Below are 24,372 nucleotides of genomic sequence, written 5' to 3'. Positions count from 1 at the left end.
CGGTGATGTGGACAATGGCAAAATTGAGGAAGGAAGTTCTTACTGCAGACTGACCACACACCTCTAGTTTGGCTTAACCACATGTGAAATTATAACCAGTGTCTGCTGCGTTGGAGTCCCTATTTGCAGGTCAACTTTGAGGTTCAGTTTAACAGGGGCTATTAAAATGTAGTAGAAGTGCATTTTGGAGAAGGGTAACTGATGGAACGATGGTCACATTATGGAAATGTTTGGAAGTGTAAATCATGATAGATTTTGCAAAATTAATTTTCAAATTTTTTATATTCCATACCCTCAAGCTGTTAAGTACCTGGCAATGTTATTTTGCTATAGAAATGTTTTTGATTAATGTAGTAGTCTGAAGCTTTAAATATTAAGTTTAGTTGTAATGGACTACACTGTCTCGAATTATTTTTTGTGTGTGTTAAGAACCGTAACAAGCTTTCCCTGTTGATTGATTCAGCTCTTCAAGTGTCAAGGAGAGGCTGACCCACTAACTATTCAGCCACACTGCCAAACTTGTTTGGTGTTGGTAGATACCAGGAGTGCTAAATGTGCTAATGGCTAAGAAATGCTTCCTTCCTCTTCCAGCAAACTCAAGTCACTCTGATTGATTAGTTCTCCAAGGAGTTACAAAAAATTCACAAGGTTAAGTGTTTAAGCCTGCATACTAAACTGTCCAGATAAGAATACCAAAACACCCACAAATATATAATAATCTAGTAGGTGGTCAAGGCAAGGCCCTTCTTTAGTACCAGACAACCCACTTGTCCCCAAATAATCAAACTGCTGTCAAATTTCATTGTTTTATCGACAGTGTCGCAAAAAAAAAGACTTCAGAAAGAATAAAGTTCTGAACACTTTCAAAAATGTTTTCAAAATACAAAGTAGTCAAAAAAGCGTGGAGCAGATAAGCAGTCAAAAGACACTGAGGCAAAGGCAATTTCAGAATAGTTCCTGATACTGTCTGAAGAAGTGGACCTGTAAAAAAAAAGCTCACATTAAAATATAACAGTTTTAAGGTGTCATGGGTTTTTGTCTTTTTAAAATTTTAATGTTTAACGACATCCAGATAATCTATTGAGATATGTAGTATTTCCAGATATTCTTTTTCCTTTGGGTGCTCTCTTTCTCTTAATAGAGGGCGTGGATTTTGTTTTTCCTGTTTAAAAGCCCTTCTCCCATGTCTTAGATTATTACTAAGGAACTAAGGAACAAGTACTATTATGTTCCTTTCAACTTTTGGAGATGCTTTCTATTAAATACCTCCAGAAAGCTCTGTCATTAACAGTCTGTCAGGATGTGGCCCACACTACCCTGGCAGCTGGAATGGTCTGATGTTTGCAGGCCTGTTTAAGCAGCTGCTGGGCCACTTGTGAGGCTCACCTGGAAACCTGGAGGGAAGGCCTATTTAAGGAGTGGTTCTCCCACCCAGAACTTGCTTCAGCAACAAAGGTCTTTGGCCATGCTGTGGTGTGCCATGCTGCTGATGAACTTCGGAGTCCCAGTGTTCCAGTCCCGGTCCCTGTTCTTACCTCCTGTATCTTTGCGTCTGGACACCAATGTTCCCGCCCCTGTCCCTGCTTGCTTCTGCTGGTCTCCTGCATCTTGGTGCCTTGTTCTGGCTCTGTGCTCCCAGTCCTGTGACCTGGCTCCCAGCACAGTGCTCCCGCCTCCGCTTGGTCATGGCCAGCTGTGCATTGAGTGTCTTTGGACTCGATACCCTGCATGGTGGACTGGGTCCTGGTGCCTTTGTCCATGCTAAAAGACTGCCTATGATATCTTGGACTGTGACACAGTCCTTCAGATTAAGCAGGCCTGGCTTCCTTTATTGAATCAATTAATTTCATGTTAGATAACTCCTTTTTTTTCTAGTGTCTTCCACTGTTCCTAACACTGTTCCTTTCTGTGAATGTTGTCGTCTTGTGATCTGTCCAAAATATGATAGCCTCAGCTTAGTCATTTTAGCTTCTAGTGAGAGTTTAAAACTAATATATTTGTCATTCTGGCCATCCATTGTATTTGTAAAGCTCTTTTCCAGGTTCACAATTTGAATTGTTCAATTTTTATCTGTTAGCTTTCTTCACTGTCCATACATCAATATGTAGTAATCAGGAAAGGATAGTGTGAATGGTCTTGGCCTTGGTTTCCAACAATATATCCTTACACTTCAAGATTTTTTTTTAGTTTCTTCAGAACTTCACTTGCCAGTCTTCTGATTTTGTGGCTACAGTTTTCATTTGGATTAATGATTCAACATTGTTGTTGTTTAGTTGTTTAGTCGTGTCTGACTCTTCATGACCCCATGGACCAGAGCATGCCAGGCCCTCCTGTCTTCCACTGTCTCCCGGAGTTGGGTTAAATTCATGTTGGTCGCTTTGATGACACTGTCCAACCATCTCATCCTCTTTTGTCCCCTCCTCCTCTTGCCCTCACACTTTCCCAACACCAGCGTCTTTTCCAGGGAGTTTTCTGTTCTCATGAGATGGCCAAAATACTGGAGCCTCAGCTTCAGGATCTGTCCTTCCAGTGAGCACTCAGGCTTGATTTCCTTTAGAATGGATAGGTTTGTTCTCCTTGCAGTCCAGGGGACTCTCAACATTAACATTATATAATTCTTTTGTAGACATTCTTTTTCCCTCTTTAATGTTCAGCTGTCATCCTGTTTCTGCACTTTGTTCTTTAACCTTCGTTACTAATCATTTCAAGTCATTGCTGCTTTCTGCTATGTTACAGTGTCCTCTGCATATATTACATTGCAGAGTTTGTTCTCACCAATTTTCATTTCTCATTCATGTGAATCTAATCCAGCTTTCTGTATGGTATATTCTGTGTATAGATCAAACAGACAGCAGGGTAAAATACATCAGTGTTTGACATATTTACTAACAGGAAACAATTTCATTTCTTGCTATTCTGTCCTGTTCATAGCCTTTTCTCCAGAGTATCAGGACAATAAAAAGTTGTGATCCATCCCTTTCTTTTAGTAACATTTCTTATGGAACTCTATAGAGGCAGATAATATGATCTTCGGTCTCTCTTCCTTTTCATAATACAGCTCAAACATCTGACATTTTGAACTCCACAGATGGTAAAGAGCCTTTGTTTTAAAATCTTAGACTTTTTTGCTTGTATGGAAAATGAATGCAGTGGCCCTATAGTTACTTCAGTCTTTGGTATATTGTTTCTATGGAGTTGAAATGCATACTGAATATTTCCAGTATGTGGACCATTGTTTTGTTTTCCTTATTTATTGGTATGTTCGTATTAGGATTATGATGCATTCCTCATGGTCTCTGGAAACATCTCTATTGATATTCCCTCTACTAGTGAGTTGCTTCTTCCAAATAGTTTGACAGCAACTTTCACTCTACCTTCTGAAATTACAGGTTCTTCATCAAAGGTTCTTCCTCAAAAAAATCTGTCATCTTTGCCTCTCTTCTATACAGTTCTTGAGTATATCATTTCCATCTTCTCTACATTTCATAATGACCAGATAATCTACTTCCCAGTTGATAGAAGTTAAATTCCTTTGATTTCTTGGATCTTTTGGAAGAGATTGCTTGTTTTTTTTATTTATTTTATTTTAGTTATTCTGCAATAATTAACATAATCTTCCTCTTAGTTGTCTTATGCCAATTTCTGAAAATTAAATTCAGGATTCTGACCTTATTTCCATCACCTTTTGCTTTTCCTTCTCATCTGTCATCAACAAGTTTAACAGCTTTCTCAATTATCAGTTGAAGCTTTTATTTTATTTTGACAAAAAGAGTAGAGCTTGTGCATTGTTCCCTGATAATATCAATCCACAATTATTATTTTTCCAATCACCCAAGTTTAATAATGCAAATCTGTTCTTTGCATATGCTTTACATGTTATTTAAATTATATTTTGGCACTATGACTGTACTAGTGTTTTCAGCTTTAATTATTTTGTTATTAAAAGTGTTTCTCTCTCTCTCTCTCTTTCTTTCTTTCTTTACTTACTTACTTACTTACTTACTTACTTACTTACTTACTTACTTACTTACTTACTTACTTACTTACTTACTTACTTACTTATATCCCGCCTATCTGGTTTTGCGACCACTGTAGGCCATTATATATCTTATTTTTGTAAAGAGAAAAGGACTACTCCACCTTCTGCTTCTAATTATGTCATTTGATTTCTATGTTGAAAAAATACAGGACCCCTTAATAAAATTCATGCCCTCCTAACTGCCCCCATTTTTTGTCAAGCCACAAGTTTCCCCTGTAGTTTTCTAAAACTGCAGCTGAGTGCCATTGCAGAAGTTACAGTATGAGCTTTCTCCCAGCTTCTTTGTAATACCAGCATTGCTCTTGACTTCATTCACCTCCAGGCATACTAAAAGAAAAAGAAAAACTCCATCAGGCAATATATAGTTCACCCAGAGGTAACCAATTGTTATGTTAAGTGTTGGAGCACTGAAACATAGATCTGAGAAATAGGCTTTAAAGATTTTGGTTTAGACAGAAATGCTGGATATATACAGTTACTTATAATTACATTGAAAGTTAGGCAGGTGAGGATTATACTGTGCCTTAGTTTTTGCTATGTCCCAGTCATGTCTAAATGAAGATAACAATGGTTCACTATTGTTATTTTTTTTCTTCACTTCCCATGTAGAAAACATATATTATTGTATTCTTGAAGGCTTTCACAGCTGAGATCTGATGGTTGTTGTGGGTTTTTCGGGCTCTTTGGCCATGTTCTGAAGGTTGTTCTTCCTAACGTTTCATCAGTCTCTGTGGCCGGCATCTTCAGAGGAGAGGAGTCAGAACTTGTCAGGGAGCACAGACAGAGTTCTGACTCCTGTCCTCTGAAGATGCCGGCCACAGAGACTGGCGAAATGTTAGGAAGAACAACCTTCAGAACACGGCCAAAGAGCCTGAAAAACCCACAACAACCAACATATATTATTGTTCATTTTTGATGAGCCACCATGGGATGCCCTCGATGGTTGACCCCCTTTAGGGACCATGGGCAAAAATATCACATACATGCCCAGCTCAGTGGCCATTACACTGGGGACAAGCAGGGCCATACAGTGACCTACACCCATGTGGTTAATCTTGTATATATCTTCCTGGTTTTCATTAGACACCACATGGGGTGGCTGATGAGGATTTGTCCCTTATGCTAGTGCCAGGATTAAAGATGACCACAAACTGGTGATCCGTGCCTGTCCATTTTTTGAACAAACAGGTATTTGACGCTTCCTATAGCAGCCTTCTCTGGTGGGCACCCACTTAGAGGCAGCACTCAGCTTTCCTGTCCTGCCTCCTCTGAGTTCTGCCTCTGAGTGAGCACCTGCCAGGGGAGGTGGGGTTGGGAAGCGCTGAACACCTATTTGGCCAAAAAACAAACACAAACCTCCATTTTAGCAATTTGTGCCCAAATCAGGCCAGTGGCTATTGTTGTGGCTATGATTTTCATCAAAACATCTATGCATGTTTGGTTATTTGAGCTCTTTCCCCAGGGCCACCATCAGGTTTGCTGACAGGTTTTCTGTGTAGGACCTTGATTCTTTCCTTGCAGACTTTTTAGAAATCTGGTAAACCTGGTGTGCATGATCAAGCTAAGTAAACAGCTGGCAGGCTACATGCATTCCTGTATTTTATTTATTTATTTATTTACTCTTTGATGTCAACAGCAATGGCAAAGAGTGCAGTTTAGATTGAAAACCCAACACAGGGGTGGGAAGAGTTAAACAACGCCTCCTACAGCACTGTTTCTTCAATTAGAGCTCCGTAAAGTTGCGTATGAAAGGAAGAAGCTGGAAAATCAAATTACTCTGGGCTGTTTTGGCTTTAGGGTTGTCCTGGAAAGAACTGCTGAACTGACCTATTGCTGAAAACAAGAGCAGATGTTTTGGAAGGTTTAATATTTTGAATACACATAATTTATCCCGAAAGAGACAGTTTCTTGGTTGCTATAATGTCATGTTGCAACTTTAGCAGCATACCAGGCCATTTGTTTTCAGAGACAGATCAATTGTCATATTTGTTCAGTTCGTTAATCTCTTCCTTGAGAAACTTGGCCTTTCAGTAGGCACTGAAAACATATTTATTCCAGCAGGCATCCAGATATTTTAATAAATTATATTAGATTTAAAATTTATCTTCACATAGGTACAGGGTAATTTTTATTGACCATGGGTCCGTTTTAAATAATTTTCTAGTTTACACATTATGTTAGTTACTTTGAGCATTTTTTTAAATTGGCAAAAGAGAGATGGAGAAATAAATAAATAAGCATCTTAATACACTGCCCTGTCATTATTTTTTCTCAGATTTCTCATAATTAACTTTTACAAATGATTGTTATTTTAAAAAACATTTCCACATTCCACTCAGTCACTTTCCATGCCTCTGACATTAACCCTAACCACAGCCCCAACCCAATCCTACTGTTAATCTTAGTACTTTCAAATTCCATTCAGAAATGCCAAAGAACTCATTCAAGATTTTTTAAAAATCCTGCTGTATGAGTGTTAAATAACGATATTAAATATTAAACATAGTTTACATAGATAGTGAGCTGTAAGAAGTGATAAAAACAAGCATCATTGTTTTACATTTTTAAAAAAATAATAATATGCTGTTCAGAAAAGGTGGACAAATAAAGTTGTTTCCACCTGGCACTAGAAACTTCTAAAAGTAAATATTAGGCAAACAGCAACGTTCCAAAACCAAAGTGCCACGCTCATTGCCAGTCCCCTGGCTTCCAAAGGCAGGAGTACTGGAGAAGCATTTGCTGGGTCATCTCAGCAAATGGGCAGGTTTGTATGGGAACAAATGAGCCTAGAAACACATAATTCCCAAACCATATAGGGCCTTACTGGTTAAAATCAGCCTTTTGACTTGTACCTAGAAAAGTCAAAGGAACACGATAATGCTGTTTTAAACCTGGTTAGAGATGTTTCATCTGATCTGTTGTTATCAGCTGTTGTGTTTTGAGTTAATGGATATTTTAAGTAAACCTATGCAAGAAACCTATTTCAGTAATATGATGTAATAATGTAAATATCTCAATAACGATAAACATGTGCTAAAGTTACGGCTAGTCTATCATTAGAAACTGAATTCAATCAATGTTCCAGAACTATGATTCATGCAAATCTTAATGACTGAGCAATCATCTTTGCAGACAAAGCCTGCAGTCCTCTCCTAGTGAGAAGTCACAGAACAAAGCAGACTTATGCGCAAACTACAGAAAGCATGAAAAGCTCCTGCTGTGACAATCAGATGTTTTCAGTAATTGCAGAATTCCCTCTTCAGGGCAACCTGTAACGTATACTTTAGCCTTGCATTCAGAAGGAAATCTCAAGTAGCATAGAAGTCTAAATTGCTGAAAGTCAGTTGAGACAAGAATGATTCTTATTAGGGATGAGATGCTGTTTCTAAAGAATGGTTAAAAATATAAGGTGCCTTTCATCCTTAGTGGGTGTGTGTGTGTGTGTGTAGCAACGTGAGGGGAAGTAGGTAGTGCAGATCCTCAATTTTGGTTGTGGTGTGAAGGGATGTTCAAAAATTATTGTCCTGTGCTCAACACTTTGAGCAGATAGGCAGACAGTGAAATAGTTTGCTTGACGAATGAGATCGGCTTTTCACTGGCACATGATGAGACTGAGTTTTTCAGGATCTCATTCTCAACTGACATCTAAAGTTTTCACCAGTGATGCAAGGAAGAGTCATAAATGGAGTTCATGTTTCCCATGTGTCAGGCTGCATTTAATATGAACAAGATTTTCCTTCAGAAGTTGTACTTGCTTTTCTTTTTTTTAAGTTTCTCATCTCATGGTGAGAAATCTTTTAAAAAACAAAAGAACACAATAAACATAAAAGTACTGGTTCTTGTTTGGTTTTACAACACGTGATAGGAAGTGAAAAACAAAAATAAAAAAATCAGTCCATTTCTAAAACCATCACCCTATTTATTTAATTGTGAGAGTCTAATTACAACGGGAAAAGTTGCCGGCAACAGGAAATGGCATTCCTTCAATTGCTGAACAAATGCCAAGCAAATTACTACCAAATTGTTGTCACTGAAAAGAAGGGCAAGAGATATACTAAATTTCTGCAAAGCCAATCATATGCATAAGACAATTAGTCTCAGAAACCAAACACATTGGGCAGCTTCCTGTGGTCCAGTGTTACATTCCTTCAAGGTCTGTTAAGGCCACCATTGAAAGAAAAAAAATGGAACAGCTGGAGCGGAGAACAAAGCAGCCAGCAGCACCCCATGAAGGAAGGAAGGAGTGAGCTTTTCAAAACAGCTGATAGGGCTAAATTCAGCTTGTTTTTTCTCCCATTCAACAGTTCTTGTGCCATTGCAAATAAAGGATGAATACATCGATTTACATCTCTGTTTGGTTTACAAGACTCACAAAGTTTGTTTTGTAAAGATCTGTGGGAAAAGGTAGATGTATTTGAAACACATTTTCCCTATGCTGACGGATCCCCTAGAGAGATCTGTGTTGTGACCATTGCCACTCCCGTTCTCTGAGCTTAAACACTGCAGTGTTTTGGTCAGGACATTTAGCAGCACAACATACTCAGTGTGACATTTGTTTTTCCACTGCATAAAACAAATTTTAGTTCTAAGTGCCGTGTCTGTCTGAAAAGCCTCTTTATTCAGTATTACCAAATACAACCAACATTGAAGCAAAAAAGGAAGCCACACTGAAATATTTGAGATGCTGTTGATGTTATATTTACTGTATATAATTACATTTAGAAAATTTAAATCCAGGAAGGAATAAATAAGTATGTCATATGAAAAAGTAAACTAGTAGTATTTCAGATTGGTACATAGGATTAGCTATACATGCATACCAGTTTCTTTTTCCCGACTTCTTTGTCACAGTCTAACAAAAATGCGAGAATGGACAGTGATAACCAACAACATCATGTTACAACTGCAGAGCTGGAAGGGACCCTATGGATTATTGAGTCCAGCTCATCAGGGAGGCATAGTATGGGAATGGAACGCTCAACCAAATACATTATATAAACCATTGAGCTATCCCTGTGGGAAACAAGAAGTTGGTTAGATGGATCTCCTTTTCTGATCCAGCAAAGCTGTCACATTTTTAGTCATTTCTGTTCTCACCTCATCCTCTTCAGACCTCTTTAGAAAAGGTTATAAGGAGAGGAAAAATAGTTGTGGAGTCATGGAGCTACTTTTGCTTGTCGTCCTCATCTATTCCCTCACTCTGTAGCAGTAGGACTGTAACATCCATCTCTGAAAGATGCACCTTGCAAGTCTAGTGTCCCATTCTTTTTGCTTCTTTGGCCCCGCTGGATCATGATGATAAAAGAGGGTGAGTTGGGAGGTGAAGAATGTGGTAGTGCAGCTATTTTTATAGGAGGGGCACATGAATTTATTTTATATCTTTTGACTGTTGCTGTGATCTTTTATTGCTTTCCAAATATCTCCTTTCCCCACCCATGAAACTACAACAGTATATTCACTTTGGAGTGCTATTGCTGGTAAGCCTATTCTATGCATGCTCAGTTTTATGACAAACTGGTTTGGTTTTTTTCCCCTCTGAAAGTCCTATTTTTGAAGATCAGTCTTTTAGCTCCTGCAGTCTGGATTCTTTCCAAATACAAAAGTGGGTGGGATAACCATTCACTTTCAAGATAAGCAAGATTAGTCTTTTCTAAAACTCAACAAAGCCTGTCTCCCAGCACTGAAAAACACAGCCTGCAAAAGGTTAACGAACTCTACACAGCCACAAGAACCAGTGATCACTGCATACAAAAGACCAGCTAACGACACCCATCAATCACAGTGACAGATAATCTCTCTCCCTTATCACAACAATACACCCACAACAAAAACAGCTGATCACCATAATCACCCAATCTCCTGAAAAGGATAAAAAGCTGATCCCAAAGCTACAAGTACTCAACTATCCCACAAACTGCACCAGAGCACAGACAAGAGTTCTGACTCATGTCCTCTGAAGATGCTGGCCACAGAGACTGGCGAAACGTTAGGAAGAAAAACCTCAAGAACACGGCCAGACAGTCTGAAAAGCTTACAACAACCATCAGATCCCGGCCATGAAAGCCTTCGAGAATACATTAGTCTTTTCAGTTTGTATGAGCTATTTTAAATCTGGGCACGTTTAGGGCTGCTTGTTTCTGCACAGGTTGAGGTTTAAAACAGTTTTAGTTCTGTTTTTTTTTAAAGCATAAAAGCCCTTTACCCTAAACTCCCCAAATTTAGCACAGAGCAAGAGCACACTGTCTGCCACATCTGTGCCAAATTTAGTGATCCAGTTTCACAATAATGATTTTTTGTTTGAGCTCCCCCCATTACTAGAATTGCTTTGCAGACTGTTAATTTGCTCTGCTGCACAATAATATAGTTGCACCAACATGCAGCTATAACAATGTTTATCATATGGGCATGTCCAGGTTTATATTTGCATAAGGGATTCAGTTAGCATACAGACTAGGTTCAATATTCTAGCTGAATACAACCCATTCTCTCTCTCTCTCTCTCTCTCTCTCTCTCTCTCTCTCTCTGAGGTGTGAGGAACCTTTGGCTTTCAAGATGTTTTGGATGCTAAGACCCACAAATCCTTACAGTTAGCCATATCAGGTGGGCTTAATGGCCATTGTCAGCCAAAACATGCAGAGCAAAAGCTCCCCCACCTCTTATATACACTATATCTTCTTGCCATTTGCCTTTAAGTGCAAGCCATTTATTCTGTTCCTAACGGAAACCTTGCTCATTACTTGGTGGCTCTGTTTTAAAGATAAAAAAGACTTACATTTTTGTAGATGGTTTCTTTGCTAGAGGGCTTTTTTAGCAGAATTTACAATACAGGTATTTGTGTACAATGAAATTCAACAAATTCAAATTCAAAAAGTGAGTGGTTCAAGGACTTATTAAGGCTTTCTGAAATTTCATTCATTTCATCTGGTGGGACAGAGTGGGATTACACACAGAAATCAGCGTTCCAAATTTGGAACCAAGCTTAGATTCCTTTAAACAGAAGCAGGTAGTATAGTTCTGCATAACAGCCGCCTCAAGTAGACATGGTCTAGAGGGGCGAGGTGAAAATCCAATAAATAAATAAATAACCAGATAGAGGTTATAATTCCTGATACAGTATATACCATTTTGTTTCAGAGCTCTAAGACTGGCATTAGTGTTATTGCAGGATCAACATATACTGTATCTAGTTTTGTTACAGGATAGACACTTTGAAGAGTGCAGCTGCGGAAGCTTTCTGACTGAATGAGGTGATATCGGTAGTTTTCTTCCTAACCAGATTACTCTTCCTACCACCATCTGCCTACTACCACTCACATCCTGTCTTCTGCTTGGAATGAGACAGAGGCAGGCAGGCAGCACCAATTCTGTGTAGATCAGTGTTGGATCCTTTCTCAGAGCTAGGCATCATGGGCAGTTTGCCCAGGAAGGCACCCTGCCCACCGTGTTCTGAGGGCCCCTCAGAGCTAAACATTTGAGGCTGGTTAGTTCCAGAAAACAAACCTCTTTAAAGCACTACGTGAATTAAAACAAGCAAGGAAGTAAACAAACAAAACGGAAAAACTATGGGGAATCAGAGCCTATCTAGTTCATCATTCTGTTCCAGTCAGTTGCCTATGAGGAGCTTACCAGCACTGCCCTTCATCTGATGTTCCCATGCATATTGGAGATAAGGTATAACCACTCTGACTGCTTGTCATCCATTGCTTTATGTTCTGGGAATGTATCCAGCTTCCTTTTAAAGACATACAACTTGGCAGCTACCACTATATCAGGTGGTACTGAATCCCACAGTTTAACTATCTACTAGATGATGATATGCTTTCTTTTATCTGTCCTGCATCTCCCACTATTGAGATTTAAGGTTGGCCCGTGTTTTAGGAATATGAAAGAGAAAGACAACATTCTGATCAGCACTCTTTCTACAACTCAAACACTACTATTCTGTTTTTTCCTCATAATCCAAGCAGCCCTAAACATTGTAACCCTTTTTCTCATGGGGAGTTGTGCCCATCCACTGGTCCTATTAGGTCAGTATTCCCACTTGTCGACATAACCCCAACATCCTTTCTTGGTCAATTGTGGCAACTCAGATCCCATCAGTACATGTATGAAATTGCCACTTTTCATGCATGTACTGATATGCTTGACTTAATTCTTACTTCCATTGAAATTAATTTTCACTGTGGTATGGGTGAAGTTTTCTAGGAGTGGGAAAGTAGTAAGCTTCTCCAATACTAGCAAACTATCACCCAAGGCAGCTTTGGCCAAAACCAGGCTAAACTTGTTGACAAAGTATCACAGCTGCTTATAATAATAGTAATTTTAGAATTGCAGAACTTGAAGGGACCCTATGGATCATTGGGTCCAGCTACTCTCAAAGATGTACAGTGGGGAATTGAACTCCAGATACCTAAGGCAGTTCATGGTTATGGTACTAACATACCCATCATGTATGTTTGGTCTAGATGGGCAGGGCAGAAATTCAATACAATAAATAAACATCACTTAGTGGTTTTGGACTTCAATACCTGTAGGTGCATCTCCTCCAAAGAACTGCCCCTCCCATCTGGTCTTCCCAGGCCTCTCTCCTATGGATAGCCATGCTGAGAGACAAAGGTGGTCTCCACTAGGAGTCAACCCTTCTTGATTGTGGCCCCATCCTTATGGAGTGACATCTTGTTAGAGATTAATCAGGCCTTTTCCCTCCCTTTCTTTAAGAAGATGATTAAGACAGATCTCTTTAAAGAAGCATTTAAAGATATTCTTCCACCTAGGTAGCTGCGGGATCCAGATTCATTGTACACTGCTATCATCTGTTTTTGGATTATTGGTTCCAGATTTAATTTGTAATTTCAGTAGTTTGTGGTCTTATTTGGTCTTGGGGATGGTTTGGGGTAGTTTATAAATTGTTAACCACTCAGAATAATGCATGTCACTAAATCAAGCAGTATAAACAGTAAAAACAGTCTAACAGTAAACAAACATTTTCTGATTCTCTCCCCTTCTTTTTCTCTTGTGGTTTATTTTTCATTTGTTCTCCATCTTGAAGAATTGCCTATTTAGTGTGATAATTCTTTTTTAATATTTATTCTCGTATTTTGTGTTGTATGCCGCCTAGAGTGGTTGCAATGACCAGACAGGTGGGAAATAAACAAACAAACAAACAAACAAACAAACAAACAAGCAAGCAAGCAAATAAGCAAACAAACACAGAGCAGTTGTTTTTGTCCCAGCCCTGAGTGCTTTCAATAAATATTCTCTCAGGATTTCAGGGACCAGGCTCTTGACATGAGGGAGCGGAGGAATGAAAAGGGAAATTAGCTCCAAGTCTGGAGCAATCTGAACTTTTGGCCTTGTCAGTCAGAACCCAATTAGCTGACTCTCAGGATAACATTTTAACTCCTCCCTGGCCAAACAAGCATTTATGTCTGGCAAAGAGATTCTGTATCTGATTGTAAAAATATTTTGAAAGGTATTTTAAAGAGAATTGTTGCTGTTTAGTCATTAAGTCATGCAACTCTTCGTGACCCCATGGACCAGAGCACGCCAGGCCCTCCTATCTTCCACTGCCTCACAGAGTTTGGTCAAAGTCATGTTGGTTGCTTCAGTGACACTATCCAACCATCTTGTCCTCTGTTGAGAGAACAAATATGCAGAAGCTCCTCATTTAAACTTAAATTACTGTGCTTTTTGTTTTGTGGCTGGGGATAGTCTTACTCAATGTTAGCAGAGCTTTGGTGTCCATATCCTGTCATGTTTCATCCATTCCACTCATCTTCTCACTCTACAATTGGCTGGTAATTAGGGGGAGAATCTCCAAAGATGTTATGTGCCATCAAGACACTTCTGGGGTGTGGTGACTATATGAATTAATGACCTTCAAAATGTAATATCATTAACACCTCTGCTCACATCTTGCAAACCAACAGCATCTCATGGTAGGTTGTTCTCTCCTGCTGCTGCCCCCACTTCCTGGCAATATTGTCTTTGCCAGTACAGCTCCTGCAAACTGACAGCTGTGGCTTCTTTTATTGAGACAATCTGTCTTATATTAAGTCTTCCTTTCTTCCTCCTGCCCCGTCCCACCTTTTCCAGCAAAATGGTCTTTTCTGGTCAATTTTGTATTTTATTATATGCGCACAGCAAGACAGCTTCAGTTTACTCATTTTTGCTGTAGCGAGAATTCAGGCTTCACTTGATTGAGCATGCACTTTTCTGCCTCCCTGGCTGCCTGTAGGGCTCTCCTCCAAAACCACATTTCAAATGAGTTAATTTTTGTATCTCTCTTTTTTCACTTTCTTTCACATATTATGGATGATGGTGACCTTGGTTTACAGTGACAAACTTTGCTAACTCCCAGCTCTCCCTCTCAGTGTTTGCGCGCAAAGCAGCTGTGGGGAGGGGAGTGCGTGGGGGGGAGGTATCTCTCTGCAGCCCGGTCCAGCTCAGGCTATGGACCAGCACCTCTGGTCTACAGGATACCTTCCTGCGCCCATTACCATTCACTCTTGTTGAAAAGCAACTTTGAGTTTGGGTGAGAAGTGGTGAACCGATGTAAAAAAAAACAGTCAACATCTGGGATTGTCTCTTGCTTGGTGTCACATTGTAAATGGCAGTGAGCACAAGAGGGTATCCTGTAAACCATCTTGACTACTGCCATTGGTGTTGTCAACATTCAGGCTGCCATTTGCTATGTAAAGCTTGGCAACTTTTTTTCCTGCTAGCAACATGGGTGCAATTATGTGCAGCAATTCTGAGTCATATCCTAGCATTTTTGAATTGTGGATTCAGAGTATCCCACATACATAAACTGGAGGATTTTAGAAAAGCTGAATTATGAAATTGGAGTTTGGGATGGTCTCAGCTGATGCCATGTTCACCTTTTGGAATAATCAATGTTTCATGCTACTGAATCTGAGTGCAATACTATGTATGTGCAGACATTTATACACACATGAAACTGCTCATGTAATATTGACAGGTGTGAAGTGATATGAGGCTTTTGGATATTCTTGCAGGTTTCCTGAATTCTGAGTGATTGACAGTCTTCACACATACACACAGAGAGAGGGGGGGGAGGGAGAGAGAATTAAAAAAACAATACTCAGGTTTTGAAATGCAGAAACTTAGAAAACATATAACGAGTTATTAACTAGAAATATTTTCAGAAAAAGTAAAAAGTATAAAGGGGGAAATGGTACCTCAGTTTTACATATTGCCGTACTGAAATCAGTACTTTTGTTTTTAATGAATCATATTTCCTGCAGTTTCAAAAAAGGTTTAAAAATGAAATAAAAATAAAAAGAGCAGAACTGTTAATGCCCAAAAAATGTTTCTCTTTTTACAAGTTGAAAAAACCCAAACAGAATAATAGAATAATTAAAATATCAATTTTGAATAGTTGTATATTTACTGAGTAGCATATTAGTTAAGCAAGATTCAAGTGATTACTTTTTAATTTCAACACTTATAACACATGATCATTTCTTACCCTTAAGAAGTATATGAAGCTACTTTATTGGACCATTTACCACCATACTGCCGGCTTTCTTCCTTTTTAGGACCTGGGAACCTTCTGCATACAAACTGTAGACTCTTCCACCAATCCATATCCCCTCCCCAAATACATTTTGCTTAACTGGCTTTATTTAATTTATTCTTACTTTGGAAAGTGGTGACTGCATTCTTAATACACTGTCTTTTGGCCATCCAAATCCCATTAGCACTAATGAGACTTATGCTGTTAAAAATGTACTGCTTCAACCTGTGAATGTGACCCCATGGTGCTATCTCTGCCTTCTTAAGCTTTTGTTATTTTGAGAGGAAAGACAGGTAGTCTGTTTTGTACTTTGGTGTAAACACTGAAATTCTACTTCTACAGTTGAATTATGTTCTAACATCTAGGAAAGAAACCTATATTTTATAGATACTAATACAATCCTATATTTATTTTCTTGTCATTTAGCCCCATTGGGCTAGCACATACTCCATAGCGAGTGCAAACGCAATCACAGCCTATATCAAAACTTCTAACTATGAAATCTTATATAGCTACCATTGTGCTAAATAGGATACACTCTTAGGCAAGTATGGACAAGGCAAATCCTTGCTTCTCCATCTGACTCTTCCCCCTAAAAAAGTTCCACAGAGGGTCTCAGGTCTCTGTTCCATACTGTCGTGTGGAAGAGATGGAGAATCCCATTCAATGAGGCAGAAGCACCTACTGTGATATAAAGGCTTCTGTTTGTGGCAGATGGATCCTGGATCCACTCTCATACCCCATGTTTCCTTTTCCTTTCTGTTGTCTCTTATTTTTTCTAATGACAATGTTTAGATTGTAGGGATGCAGTACACTTTGACCATACAGAGTGCAAGCAACTAACCTGTGAGAAGGGTCAGGCTGGGAGGCATCAACTAACACAAAGTTACCCAGTATCTTTGTGATAAAATTAACATTGGTATCAGCTGAAGTAGCACACTAGATTCATTTAAAATATGACTTACCTATGTGCTGTCATAACAGGTCCCGTTCATTCAATGGATCTCATCTAATTGGGACTAACCAATAGAATAGCGAGTTGGGCCTAACCATTGGAGTAGTATGGGGGTGCTGGGCTGACCTGGGATGTCATGTGGTTGAGGGGTACTGCAGCCTGCAAGCTTTGAGTTATTCACTCCTGGCCTAGCTCTCACCCCCTTAAATATTCCATTCTTTTCTAAATATGAGAAAGTAATATAAAAACAAAAGGGCTTTAACATGTTGTACACCCAGATGTGGTGCATGAAAATAAGAAGAGCTGTGTTCAATCAGGTCGAAGGGCTATCACATCCACACTCCTGATTCCCATAACAGCCAGTCACATGCCTATAGGAAGCCCACAAATGGGTTGTTGGGACATGAGGGTAACGAGTCTCTCTCGCTCTCTTGTTATTGTTTCCAAGCCACTGGTATTCAAAGATATGTTGCCTCTGATGCTGGTAGTACTGTGCAGCCAAGAGCTACTGATAGCTTAATCCTCCATGATTTTGCTTAATCCCCTTTTAAAGCCATCTAAGTTGATGGAGATATCACACATGCACTATGATCAAGACATGTCGTCCTGACCTTGTTTTGTTTTGTTTTTCACTGTTTTACTCTCCTGGCTTGCTGCTTGAGGGAAATTAATTATAGTACAGAGATTATATATAAACCTGCAATTTATGGAAGTTACAAAAAATTATGCCGTTTTCTAAAATAACTACCACATAATTTATTAGATTTGAGGATGAAATAGGAAAGATCCGCCTTGACAACTGGAAACACTTCCCTTCCTAGGTTTATTCCCAGGATAATTGCCAGACAGTTACCACCATCCGCTGGCTAAGTAAGAAGATGGCATAGTATTCAGTTTAACAAATATACAGTTGCTGAGCCTGATTAGAATTGGAAGTCCAATATTTCAAGGTTTACAGCTTCCCATTCCTGATATTTACAATAAGATCCACATGCCTGTGAGACACTGTTAAATTTGGAAGTGCAAATGATTGTCTCTATGCCGGCCTCTGCCCCCAAAGAGAGTTCAAAATGCAGGTTGCTGGATGAAAAGCAGGTTTGTATGTGTGTGAAGTGAAGGGCTCTTAAAGGCCCTTTTAAGACTGAGCAACCCTCTAATAATTTGTGTTACAGCAGGTATAAATCATTTATCAGACAAACCATTTCTCTTTCCACTGTCATCTAGACAGCAACTAAATTCAGAGGAATGGGGAGAAATTCACAGTACAGTACTTCAAACCTGCAAGTCCTGGCTCCACTACATCACTGCCTGGGATGAAAAACTATAAAACATGATTGGCCAAACTAAGCCCTGTTGATTTTGACTGGACAGCTTTATGCTCTGCTGTAAAAATTAGTAGGCTATGAGGGTGCTTAAACATGGGTGGACTGTGCCATTCATTTAAATATAGATGTGAGGAAAGTTATTTTAACTGCCGTTTAATCAGTGCATCATGGGGAAGCATTAGGAAGGAGGCACTGCTTTGCATACATTAAAAATGTAGAGGTGAAAACCCACATTTGTGACTAACTGGCCACCGGCAGAGCTGTTTAAAAACGTATGCCATATAGGGAGTACCACTTACAACCTTGCTACTACATTCTGGACTGCTTGCAGCTTTCAGATATTTTTCAAAGGTAGATTGAAACAAACTATGTTGCAGTAGTCTAAGATGGAGCTTGGAAAAGTTATTTTTGAACTACAACAATTAGAAATCAAGCATGGACACTAATCCTGATAACTGGAGGATTCTGGGAAGTGTACAAAAATAAAACTTTTTCCAAGCACCAGTTGAAGTGTATCAAGGATATTCATTGTTCTTCAAGAGAGGGTGCAACTGGCACATACAGGAAGTCTAGTGTAGGTTCCAAGATTCTACTGCTTCATTCAGCACTGCAAAAAATGAAACAGAGAACTGGGAAATTACATCAAACTCTGCATCCTCATGGACCTCACCCAAAACTTTCTTGTCAGTATTGAATAGCAGGGAAGGCAAGATGGTGCCTGGTGACATATTGTAAATCTCTATGAAGGAGATCAGCTGTCTCTTTCTTTTCCTTGATGGTTTCTTCCCAGCCATGTCAAATGGGCTGCCAAATGGATAACCCAGGTGTTCTTGGACTGCAACTCCCAGAACCCCTGGCCAGCACAGCTGGTGGTGAAGGCTTCTGGGAATTGCAATCTAAGAACACCTGTGTTACTCAAGGTTGGGAACCACTGATCTAGGGTGACACCATGGTCAGTATCAAATGTCATTGAGAGATTAGGGAGATTGTGTCCTAGTATGGATGCTCGAGGAATTTGACCTTTATGAATTATCATAGAAAATGACCTGACATGCATCATTTGAATGAAAGAATAGGGACTTTGCTGATAATCAGATTTTATACTCTACAATGACATTTCCCCTTAATTTTCACCATCTGTACAACAGACCATTGTTGCACGATTATTCTTTCTTCAGCATTTATTTGCAAAAGGCAGTATTCATTACATCTATGCATTTGTGGAAGCCCTATTGCTTTTAACAAGTTAATCTCTAATTTGCATAATTTACACGCAGGAAACCACATGCAGGACTATGCCTGAGTGCCATTATACTCCACATTTCTCTAACAAGATACTGGCCATATTCTGAGAAAGAATATATACTTCAGTATTTATTTAAATACATATTATGAGATTTTTAGATCCACAGATTGATAAGAAAAGCAGGGAAGAATTACTGGTAAAAGTATTTGAAAGGGACACAGATTTACCCAGACCCAGTCTCATATATTGTATTTAATGTGAAATAAATATGTAGCGATTTAAATGTGCTAAGGTTCCTCTGCTTTAATAGCATTCTGCTGTGAATAAGTGCATTGTGAATAAGTGTTCTACCATGATTTTGTAACATTTGTTAATATAACATTTGTTAAGTTTTTTCTAATCAATAAACCACCATAAACTTACAAATTTAAATCATCTTGATCAAAAATACCAAATCGTATTTTTTAAAAAAATCTATTTTCTAAGTGTCAGAAAATATACCTGTACTAAGATATTACTCCTTTCATGACCAATAACTAAATGTGATGCTAGGTGGATCACCCAAGGACCTACTTTTTCTCATTCAAATACTGTACATTATTTACTAGGATGTTTGTTAATTATAATTACCCATTTCCTTGTCACAGGCTGGAACGAATGGATACATGGCTCCTGAAATCCTAAAGGAAGAAAACTACTCTTACCCAGTGGACTGGTTTGCTATGGGATGCAGCATCTATGAGATGGTTGCTGGTCGAACACCATTCAAGGATTTCAAAGAAAAGGTCAATAAAGATGAAGTTAGAAAAAGAACCTTAGAAGATGAGGTGAAGTTTGAACATGCTAATTTTGATGCACCAACGAAAGATATCTGTAAATTGTTCTTGGCAAAGAAACCAGAAGATCGTTTGGGAAGCAGGTATAGCTTTATTACCCTCAGTTAACACATAACTGACTTGTTTTGTCAGTCTTTTAACATTGACAAAACAGGTCAGGGTTAAAAGACTGGTTACATGTGCAGTTTCAGGTCAAATTCAGTTGCCTTTAAAACTCTTTAAACTAGATGGCTTGGGACCCGCATATCAGAAACAGGTTTCTTGAGAACATGCCGATGTCTTCAGAATTTCTGATAAACCATGCTCCCCCTGTTTTCTTTTTCAGGAGTGTGCTTTGTAGTTGCAAAGTAGAAGGCACCCTACTTTTTAAATACTCCTTATGCAGATGAGTGTCTACCCTCTTATTTTTTCCTCAAATGTCAGGAGCATTTTAATTTATCATGGCATTTAGAATTTTATGTAATGCCTCTGTATTGTTTCTGGGCCTTTATTTTCTTTAATTGTGATTTGGGCCAGTATCCTGTTGAGCATTACCATATGTGGAGCTGAAATTGTTAAATAAGTTGCACCAGTTTGGGAAGATGTCAGTCCCATGCCTAGTCACTAAAGAGCCATGACCACAGGATATTAGCTGCTCATGTTATGGGGGTGGGGTGGGATTGTTGTTCACCCAGAAATCTGATCCAACAAAAGACTGTAGGAAAATGTTTTAAATACTTTACATCAAAATCTTAATACCATGTAGAAAGTAGAAAAGAGATGACAAAATGGAACATATTCTGTTCAGTAGACATGTTGTATTATTACTGTAGAAAACTGGTTCAAAGAGCAGTTGAGGTCAGATGCAACATGTCTGAGGCAGAGAAATCATTTCATCCAGCCCTGCAGACAACACTGGACACAACTTGTTTATGCCTCGCTCTCTGCCCTAACACCCCTGGAGCACCAAAAGTGGAAAGGTGGAGATTTCCTTCTCTGCCTTGACAGCAGCTCCACAAAATCTACACTATGGCCATGGCCATGTCTTTCCTAGCATAGATAACTCTACCGTTATCCACCTAATTTGTGAAAAAGGCCTAAATACTGTATTTCCTTGAACCGGACTGAAATGAGCTTTGGTTGGACAGTAACATATGGCAAAAAAACCTGGATGCAGGGCTATTGTCTGAGGCCTGGACTGCTTGTTTTTAACCATTTTAACTTTTAAATAATGGGAGGAAGAGGATATTTTTCATACATAATTTCCTTTCCTGAGTGTTTAAGAGGTTGATGAGTGCATTTTTAAAGTGGCTGTTTTCAGACTATGTGGTTTCTTTTAATGAGGCTGAAGAACTATGGCCAGTAGCCTGTTGCTAGTCCTAACTAAAGTAGATCCCTTTACTCAGGATTTCTGCTGAACCCTTTGAAAGCTCCTCACAGGCTTTCTGCTCAGGATGATCATACAAATGGATACTCACACACAAAACACTCCCTGTGCTATCCTTGCAATATGTGTTTCTCCCTTGAGGGGCTGTCCTTGTGTTACAATTCTTTTTTATTCCTTCAAACCAGGAAATTATTTCCTATCATGAATTTGAGAGAAACAACCATATTCTGATCTTTAAGGCATTTTAAAGAAATTCAGCACTGGAAAGAAAATATGTGTCTTACTTTGCACAGGCAGCTGTCAAATAGTAAATATTGGCTGAAATCTTGTTGCTTAGAGTAGTAAGTTGCCCATTTAATCAGTCGGGATTAAGTGAGGTAAATCCTCCATAGGCGCCACTGATTCAATAGCCCTACTCTAGTTGCAACTTACTAGGCCCAGCAATAGAATTGTAGCCACTGCACTATCGTTTCTAGGCTGCTCTGTAAATCGTATCTATAATCACCAAGAGACAGGGAAGCATTTGGCCAAATGCTGTCATACACCATGCATATTTGTCTTCTGCATTAAATAAAAAATATTTAATTTTTAGAATGCATCTCTTTTCTAACAAATTTTATGAACTAATAAATATTTCACAAAGGAAATTAATGCATCAACTGCATTCAACTTTGTACATATTTCAGCTGAATCAAACTATACTTTATATTTAAAATATTAATAGTTCCAATATTCTCATTCTGCTTTGGAGATATATTTTTGCATGCATATTTTCGTCATGTTATTTTAACGTTGTTTACAAATACAGAAAAAAACAGTGTTTTTTAAAAACAAAAGAGCTGAAGGGAGGAATGAGATGGAATGTAAATATTTTTACAATATCATGGGTACTCTTATGAATGTGAATCTGCATATCTTTTTCAAAGAATATATAGTTTTAGTATGCTGATGACTTTTAGTTAGCTAAAACAAAGGATTCATTCGGCTAAAATGTACAATAAATGTTACTTTTTACTACACTATTGTTGGATAAGGAAGTTTAACAGAGGAGCAAGATATATGACAGCACATCATGCAAAATAGACAGTGAGTAGTAAAAAAAGGGTTGCATGGAATGTTTAGGTCCTAATGATTTGACTTTTCCAGAGTTCTTGGACTGACAAGTGTGTGTCTTGATCTTGTAAGTCTGTTTGGTCTACTGAGATTAGCCCAACAGCATAATATCTATTTGACAGCAGTACAACCAAAATATGCAACCTCATATGCTGACAAACAGCTGTACTCTGAGTATCCTGTACCTATGGTAAAGTGTTTTAATGTGGAATTCTAATATGCATGGAAGATACAGTCCTACTCCTCCACCTTTCTTTATAGTACAAGAATCTACGGATTCTAGTGCTAGAAACTATGTACTACTACTGCATGGAAGCTATGTACTGTATTTTACTTGAAACATAAATGGATTTAACAACTTTCCTTGCTCCTCTTCTGTCTATTAAAGAGAAGGAAAGGCTTCTAACTGTGCATTCCAGGTTGTACATAGTACTATCAGTAGGAGCATGGATATACACAAATATATAGTATAAATACTTAGTTACTTCAATGATATTGTCACTTAATCTGGTCAACCTCTAGTCTTCTTGCCATTATTCATGTATACTCATAATTATATATACTGCTATGTGGAGTATGATACTAAGCACCCATCTTAAGTACATGTCTGTGAAGATTCTCAGTCATCCAGGTGATGTTATCTGGAAGTTGAGTCATGGCAACTGGACTTCTTTCTTGTTAGGTTGAAACGTTTCACTACTCACCCAAGTATCTTCTTCAGTCTGAGAAAAGTTGGTAGGAGATCCCTGATATATCCTCCTCTTTGGTTTCACTTCCCCCGGTCTGAATAGGCTCATTAGATGGACAAAGGACTGGGGGTAAGTGAAAATCCCACTTCTGCAATCCTTCTGCACCCATTGCCATTGGTCATTAACAGTGATCTTTCCAGTGGGTGTGGTCCCGATCTTTCTGGAGACAGATGAAAAGGCAGCATGATAAATAGGAGTCAGATTGTATCTAAGTTTTCCACCCCTGTTGAGTGATGAGTTTTCTATATGCACATGTATGGCCTCCCTGACCACTCTCTCAAACCATCTATCTTCTCAGTCCAAAATGGGTACATCTTGGTCATCAAAAGAGTGTCCTTTGTCTTTCAAATGGAGGAACACTGCTGATTGTGGTCCTGAGCACAGGAGGGGCAAGCAAGTTGCCATGACTCAATCCTATTGAATTTAATAAGATATACTTCAAAGCAAACATGTTTAGGATTGTGTTCAACATCTGAGTACTAATCCTACATCTTTACAAATAAATAGGAATTACTTCCAAATGAATTCACATAGGATTGTACTGTATGTCTGCACTCCTGTTCACATTTACTTAGGAAGAAGTTCCATTCGAGACAGTAGGATGAATTGTATATCTGGGTAAATTTTTAATAGCACTAGATTATGAATTGTTTGGGGAAATTCAGTATAATATGACATTTACATTTGAGATGTGCATTTAAGGGTCCTAGGTAAGCTAAGCAAGCACACTTCTTGCCTTCTTGAGAAAAGATGTGAAACGTAAGTGCTGGCTTTAATGCTTTCAATTGTTACACTGTTATGTGTATCATTTTTGGTTTGCTTTTTGTAAGAGTATATTCATTCAGATAATAATAATAATAATAATAATAATAATAATAATAATAATAATAATAATAATAATAATAATAATAATAATAATAATAATAATAATAATAATAATAGGCTCAGGTGATGATGTTTTTAGCTACTTAAAATCTAGCTAAAAATATCATCTACTAGAGATCAGTGGTTCCCAACCTTGGGTAGCCCATGTGTCCTTAGGCAGCCACTCCCAGAAAGCTTCACTGTGCTGGCCAAGGTTTTGGGGAGTTGCAATCCAAAAACACTTGGGATCCCCAAAATCCAAAGAAACAAGACAATACAAAAACATGTGGTACTTTAGAGACTATTATATTTTAATGTAAGCTTTTGTGGACACATCCAC

General features: G+C 38.6%; 1 protein-coding gene and 1 long non-coding RNA gene across 2 annotated transcripts in view; one reads left to right on the top strand and one right to left on the bottom strand.

The window, feature by feature from the left end:
- GRK7 (G protein-coupled receptor kinase 7) overlaps nucleotides 1-24,372 on the top strand; it is a 44,752-nt gene that overhangs the window by 8,733 nt on the left and 11,647 nt on the right. Inside the window, exon 3 of the mRNA XM_020792577.3 lies at nucleotides 19,752-20,023. Coding sequence (XP_020648236.3) covers nucleotides 19,752-20,023 — 272 coding nt within the window. The remainder of the gene's footprint in view (nucleotides 1-19,751; nucleotides 20,024-24,372) is intronic.
- Nucleotides 1,109-24,372, bottom strand: part of LOC144587810 (uncharacterized) — a 33,858-nt gene continuing 10,594 nt past the window's right edge. The window contains exon 2 of the long non-coding RNA XR_013542971.1: nucleotides 1,109-23,328. This is a non-coding gene — a long non-coding RNA (uncharacterized LOC144587810). The remainder of the gene's footprint in view (nucleotides 23,329-24,372) is intronic.

Source organism: Pogona vitticeps, chromosome 3 (assembly GCF_051106095.1).
Source record: "Pogona vitticeps strain Pit_001003342236 chromosome 3, PviZW2.1, whole genome shotgun sequence".
Taxonomy (NCBI): Eukaryota; Metazoa; Chordata; class Lepidosauria; order Squamata; family Agamidae; genus Pogona; species Pogona vitticeps.
This window is presented reverse-complemented; position numbering and strand designations above follow the sequence as displayed.